Below are 6906 nucleotides of genomic sequence, written 5' to 3' on the forward strand. Positions count from 1 at the left end.
GGCGCCCTGCCCTGCCCTGTCCTGCCCCGGGGTCCCTCCCTCCCTCCCTCCGGCTCCGGGCAGCAAACCCCCGCCCTTGCCCGGGTAGCTGGGACCCGCCTGCCCCGGAGCCGGCGCCCGAGGGCTCTGCAGCGGCAATGCCAGGAAAGGAGAAAGACCGGGCACGTACTCCCGGGGTGACCTGTCCACGCTACCTCTCCCCCGGCTATAATTATTTTCCTTTCTGCCAGTCCGTTCCTGGCAGGTCAGCCCCTTTTTTCCCAGGGCCCCCGTGTCCCCAAGAATAACGTGGAAGCGGCTGGGAGTCCCGCCACTGACTTCAGAGTACTTGGCGATATACCTCGCGTGGGGAAAATCAGTGGCGAGTCTTCAAGTGCTGCCCTGGAAGTAGCAATATTAAGATGAGCTGAGCTAGGATCTGCCTGTACAAATGCATTTGTTTCGCGTGGCCTGTCTGTAACTCTGTAAACTTAACTGGGGGGCGTGGGGAGGCGCATGTGTGTCTGTACCTGAGTACGGTTTTAGTCCCAAACTTACGAAACTCAGCAGCACCTGAGGATGTTGGGACCTGCCCCCCCGTCAATGACAAATAGGAAATTTCCCTTGATTTCAAACAGCGCTGACAGGGAGTCTTTTTTTCATGGGAACAGCTGTTGGGTGAATTATTTTTCTTGTGGTTTGAGTTTCCTTCCTATGACGAATAGAGAGAACTATACAGGAGGAAAGCTGTACAGGCCCTAGCCTAGCAATGGGCGCCTCAGATTGGCCTCTGTACAGACATGCAGCATTAAAAACACCCCCCAGACCCGGGTTGCAGTCCACGAGAACTATGTACAGCTCCTAAAGCTGTATTGAAAGGGCAAGGAGACCTGCAACGGGAGGGGGGAAAAAAATCACCGTTTAAGAAATTGTATCAGGGCAACACGACAGGGTAGAGCGAGCCAAACACGGCAGGTTCAGGAGAGGCCGTCCTAAACAGGCCTCTGTCAAAGGCGAGACGGGAGCCATGCCCGCCGGGCACTCGGTGCAGAGACTATATTTAGCCGCGTGCTCATGATGCTAGTCATTTCGCTGGCAGCCAGCACGGTGAACTGTGCATAAACAGCTGCCCCCGCATGAAGTCAGAAGGTTTGCAGTACAGATCTTGGGGATTATCATCCTGCCTCCTGTCTCTGTTATCTCGGCCAGTCTCGAACGATTGTACTTTTCATAGAGACTTTGGCTCTCCTCTTCCCCGAGGCCGAGCACGGGCCAGGGGGAGCAGGAGCTCCCTTGCCAGGACGTTGGAAAGTTGGATTTGTTCTGCAGGGAGCTCCGGTGGGGTGGATCAGAGTCGGTGACTGGAGCCCAGCACCCCGTTCCCCTCATTACTGCTCCCTCACGCGAGCGCTTCAGTACTGGGCTTCCTTTTGTCAGATTCATCTCTCCGCGTGCTAGCTCCTTGCAGCTGGAGGAGTCACTCTGGAAGTCACCAGAGCTGCGGAGATGGGAGGTCAGGAGAGCTAAAGTACATCCATCGTGCTGCCGAATAGCAGGATAGCAGAGTCCGGGCAACAAGGGGAGAACAGGGCAGGAAGAAATCTCTCCTTGGGAGCATCCCCAGCACACGTCTAGAGATATACTTCCACTGCCTTAGACCAAATTGCAGGAAAGCCAGGTCACACTCCTCTGCAACGGGTAGTATTATATCCCAAAGGCTGTGACAGTTCCCATGTACGTTCCCACGGGAAGGCAGCACCTTCCCCATCCCTGCTGCTTTTCTCCAGTTGATTATTTAGGAAACGGAAACACGGTCCTGGCAAGGCCAAGGATAGCCACTGATGCTTGCTTGAAAATGCTGGAAGTTTCAAAGGGCCAGTTAGATCCCTACCCCCATGCTGCCCAAAGGAAAGGACCCAGTGCCAGCGGATTGCCCTCTCCTTTCTCTGCGACACATTGCAGATGCCTCCCAAAATATCTCGTGGCTGCTGCTGCTTCCGTCCATCGAGCAGACGTGGAAGCCAAATCCGTCTGCAGAGCACATTGCTGTAGCATAGGCCAGAAAGAGGATCTCTTGTAGCGAGGGTCTCTCTGCTGCAAAATGCAAGGTTTGCTCTTCCGATGCTGTCGCAGTAATTGTACAGGTATCCCATCCAGCAGTTTCTGAGCAAATTTGCCAACGAATTCAAGGAACCCCAAGTATGCAAGAATAATGAAACAGGTCCCAAGAGTCAGGAGCTCAGCTTATCAGGAGCTCATCATCATGATCGTTACTGCTATTATTATTAACATTCTTATTAGCCTTGGTAGTATGTAATTATCATCCTGATGTTTGCCTCCTGGCTTTTGAGATTTACGTGTTATCTATCTCAAGCTGTACTTTTAAACCACGAGAGCTAGAAACTTGCTTTGTTTTTTGAACTCATGAGATTTGCCTGTAATCACGGGAGATGGGGCTTTCAGAAAGGAGTTCATGTGCATGTCAGCAGGAACAGTGGAGGGCTAAAGTCAGCTTAAAGCCTATGAACCCACCTCAATTTCATCTCCGGTCTCTAAGATGGTACGTTATCTCTGCTGTCCGTAATCTTTGGCTGTGTGGCCAGCATAGTTCGCAGCTTTGCCTACGAGCGGCAACGGTGAGTCCCCGAAATGGAAAGGGAGGTTAGTGGGAGCAGCCACATCCCCTGATTTCTTTTGGTCTTTGTCTTTTGCACCCAGATGACATTATCAAGCGCCACAAGAAAGACCAGACGGACGCCCAGGCCGTCGGGAACCAGCGAAGGCAGCAGCTCAGGAACAGGAACGCATATGGATACGGGAGGCCGTGGCTCCGTGCCCGGGTGCAGCGCAGTCTGCAAGGTGTGAAGCGTTTGCTGAGACGCGGCCCCGGGGGCAGTGGAGGGGTCCGGCTAGAAAGAGCCAGCGGAGCTCGTTCATCCCTTTTCGCTGTGGATTTACACACCTAAGTCTCTCTGCTAGATCCTTTTTATCTAATCCCTGTGTGCCTGGAAGGATACTTTTGCTCTCGGCAGCTTCACCAAAACAAATCCTCCCTGTAACAGCTGAATATTTCAAAGCATGAATTTGCCTTTTCACTTCCTCCCCTTTCTCTTGCATTACTAATTCAAAGTGACGTGATAGCTATTCTGTATTCCCTTTTGAGCTCTGCATATTTTAATTATGCCTCTTTGTAATCCCCTCTTCCCAGAGCACACTTAAATTATCTCTTTGGTTCCCTTCTTTGACAGCTCTGTTATTGGAGTTAATTTGTCATTTTGGCTGGCCCTCTTTTTTTATGATGTGCTTTTCATAAGACGGTGAGACCAGGCAGCCATCTGAAATGGAGTTTTTTTCCAGTTTTATCCACAAGACAAAATGATTTGCTGGGTGAGCAGCACCTTTCTTGTGTCTCTTAAGAGCCTTTCTTGGCTGTGCTGTTTCTTACTCCTCTGAAACAAGTTTAACTGAAGATTGGAGGGGTTTTACACACCTCTACCTTCGATCCTTTCCTGCTTGTGGTGTGCAGTGCCGTAATGACACCCATCCTCTTTGTGTTTATCCTGCTCCTCGGCATTGTCATTCAGTGCCACGTCTAGCATCCCTGACATGCTCAGCTTCAGAAGAAATTACCCTTAATTTACCCTAGCAAATTGATTTTCCCACAAAAGAAATTGAGGTTTTTGATATTCCCGTACACTCAAAGTGGCAGCCACTGCTTCGCCCTAGAGAATAATTCAGTCCGGTTTAGATGAGTCAAACTGGAGATTTTAGTCTATGTATTTCTTTGAAACAAGTCCTTCCTTATGCCTTTTGCCAATCACAGCCATTTGCACATTCAGCTAGCTGCATTTAAGGCTCAGCCCAACAAGGCACCCCAGCTGAAGCCGAAGTTAACAGACATTTCAGGTGCCCCATGCTGCCAAAAACACAGGCCTTGGGACTGCCAGGGCTCACATCACATCGCTTGCCCCTGAGAGGCAGCTTCCTCTGGGCTGGGATGTTGTGATCCAAACTACCACGCTGTAATGACAGAGAAGGAAGGGGAATACTGTAGCTGATTAGAGCAGTAAGGGAATTTGCCCTGGTTAACAGTGATTGCCCACGCTGGAATTGGGCACCCAATAGCCCCACAGATTTAAGGGCAAGAAGCTGTGCTTCTTTCGAATCGTCCCTGAAAGCAGCATGCTCAAACCCTGCTCACACAGGGGCTCAGTCAGGCTAAAGCTGGCGGGGGGAGAAGCAGCTCGACCAGGATAGCTGCACTCAGCACAACGGTGCTCTGAGCTCACCCCGTCAGCACAAAGCGAGGCTTTCTCAGCTGTGTGCACGGCGGATTTTGTTATAAAAGACTTTTTTTTAAACATTCTCTGGATGGTTTTAGCATTAGGGGCTATTGCTTTTAAACTTGCAATGCCTATGGGCTGTGCTCAGAGAGACGTACCCAGCTGGTGCCAGTCGATGAAGCTCCACCAAAGCCAGTGGCCCTGGGGTGGTCTGCACCAGCCAGTGTGGCCTGGGGCACTGATGAGCAGAGGCAGTGTTGTGGCATGGACGTGAGGATTTTGACCGTGCCCACACACTACAGGTTGACCCAGGTATAGTTTACATCGGTTTTGTACCCTAGCATGCAGAGTGGACAGATGACTGGCTTATCCTGCAGCAGCTGACTGAGAGCTGCTATTATAGCACTTGCCACTGTGTGCCGGGGATCAAAGTAATAGCTTGAGCAAACAGTTACCCCAAAACAGGCAGCTGACACGGAGCAGAGCCGCAGACGCACAGCGTGTGCACACCGGGAAATAGCAACCGCAGGGTTTTCTCAGGGTCACGGTGCACTGGATTCAAGTGGCTTACACCAGTGCAGCGCTGCATGCGCTGCGTCTGCTCCACTTTTATTCCAGTGTAAAGGCAGACAACACAGAGTGAAGTGCAGTGTGTCTGTTTGCCTTGCCTGCTTTGGTATTTATCCTTCCACCACAAGCTGCACAGAGAGAAAAGGCATCGCTGAGCTGCTTCCTCCACCACGTTAGCAGACGGTAGGCCGGCATGCTTGGCAGCTGGGTGGAGGTGACAGTGCAGCCAGGCACGTGGATCAGAGAAAGCAACTGGAGGGCAGCGGTGTGGCAAAAGAAACAGAAAGGAGGAGAGAAAGCCCAGCTTGAGGGCAAAACAGACGGCAGAGAAGCAACAGCTAAGGGCTAGGAGGGAAACCCCAGGGCTGTCTAGAGCAGGCTTCATCCCGGGCAAGAGGGGATGGGTGGGAGGACGGGGGGACATGCCAGGGGAAAACCGCCCATGACACCTAGACCCAGCAGTGCTCTCTCCCTTCCCCTTGCCTCATTCAGGAACAGCTGCTGGGGTGTGAAGAGCTGCACAAAGAAAGCCATTGCTGAGTTGCCAAGAAGAGGCAGTTTTACTGACCCTAGGGAATGTAGGACCAACGTGGCGTGTTCTTCAATGCCATCTGCTTGCTCCCTATATAGGGACATGTCACTATACCCCTACGCACAGACATATCCTTGGCTTGAAGCAGCTGATGTCCTGCTACATCTGTTCTCTGCTGCTTTACTGCTCCTAAGTGAGCCCGTTTTTTCTTTTCCCACCGTATTACGACATCCTTTCCTCCAGCTTTGCCAACACGTATTACCAGTTAAGATACAGCAACCTTCATCCTTAGTCACCGTGACACCCACAGGACAAGGGGAAGTCAGTGCTTCCTGAGCACATTTCATTTCCAGTTGCCTCCAGTCATCATAACCCATCAGTTCAATGCAATAATCAATGATGCAGGATCAGTCTAGCCTCTAAACTGCTGTGGATTTGCAATATTGAAGTTATCTTCTGCAGCATGCAGCATTTTTCAACCACACGATGATGTTATTAAGCTTTGCAATTCATCACGTCTGAAGCTTGTTCTCGAAGCAATGTCTCTGCTTATAATTGATACGCCTCTATGAGTATGAATGGCCACTTCATAGAGGGGGCTACTCTGAAAATGGCTGTTTAATTATAGCTACACGAGTTTATTACACAGAGCAGTTCAGACCCTAATGCACTGACATTTCATCTGAAAGATTAAGCTTGCTCTCTTCTTCTCACCTTATACTTCAGGAAATGTATCGGATAATGTTAGGGAAGGAAAATCACATTAAATGTGGTGCGTCTGTGTACCACGCATTGGTTCAGAACAGCAGCAACAAAAGCTCTGTTCCTTGATGCAGAACGTATGCCAAGTTTTATATACCTATAAAAGGGCATTGCCCCCTTTTCATCCATAAAATCACATCTGGGCTCTCTCAGCCATTTCCAGACCTTTACAGATTTGTCCTCCGGTGCTTGCACTGATGTGCGTGCCTGCACCCAAGAGGCGTTTGCATCTCCGAGCTGTTTCATAGTAGCATGGGGATACGAGCTCTGGCACGAGGGTGGAAGGCTTCCTCGTGCCAGGCTTGTTGGGGAGGTGTTTATGATAAGTCAGAACTGTGTCACTCTTTCCTTCCTTTAACGTTCCCACCATTACTAAATTCAATACTAATTTTAAAAATCTTACATGAAATAAAAGTGTAATATGCTTCCCCTTGAGCAAAACACTAGATGGGCAAAAAAATGCAGATCGTATTGCAAGCTCCTTTACTAACATTCAAAACATTGTGACAGAGATTGTTGCATCCAGATGCACTTGGAAATAAGAGGTACTTTCAAAACAGGAATTTATAACTGAACGCTAACTCGCATCACTATGCGGATACCCTCTCTCCCTGCCTACGCAGATATTGTCAGATCACACAAAGGCATCTAGGAAACCTTTTATAAAGTTGTGTTCCTAGATCAGCTTTCTGACAGGCGCTGACCTGAGTGTTTGTTTCCATAGGACCCAATCGATTAAGAAGAGGATTTGGACAGCAGCAGTACAACAGGCAGCAGTGG

The 6906-nt window shown here is 50.0% G+C and overlaps 1 protein-coding gene across 1 annotated transcript in view; it reads left to right on the plus strand.

The window, feature by feature from the left end:
• The window catches only part of LOC109300330 (UAP56-interacting factor-like), a 62933-nt gene that overhangs the window by 44787 nt on the left and 11240 nt on the right, over nucleotides 1–6906 (plus strand). The window contains exon 3 of the mRNA XM_019521012.1: nucleotides 2698–2838. Within this exon, the coding sequence (XP_019376557.1) occupies nucleotides 2698–2838 (141 nt within the window). The remainder of the gene's footprint in view (nucleotides 1–2697; nucleotides 2839–6906) is intronic.

This window comes from Gavialis gangeticus, unplaced genomic scaffold (assembly GCF_001723915.1).
Source record: "Gavialis gangeticus isolate Ggan-Ray unplaced genomic scaffold, GavGan_comp1, whole genome shotgun sequence".
NCBI lineage: Eukaryota > Metazoa > Chordata > Crocodylia > Gavialidae > Gavialis > Gavialis gangeticus.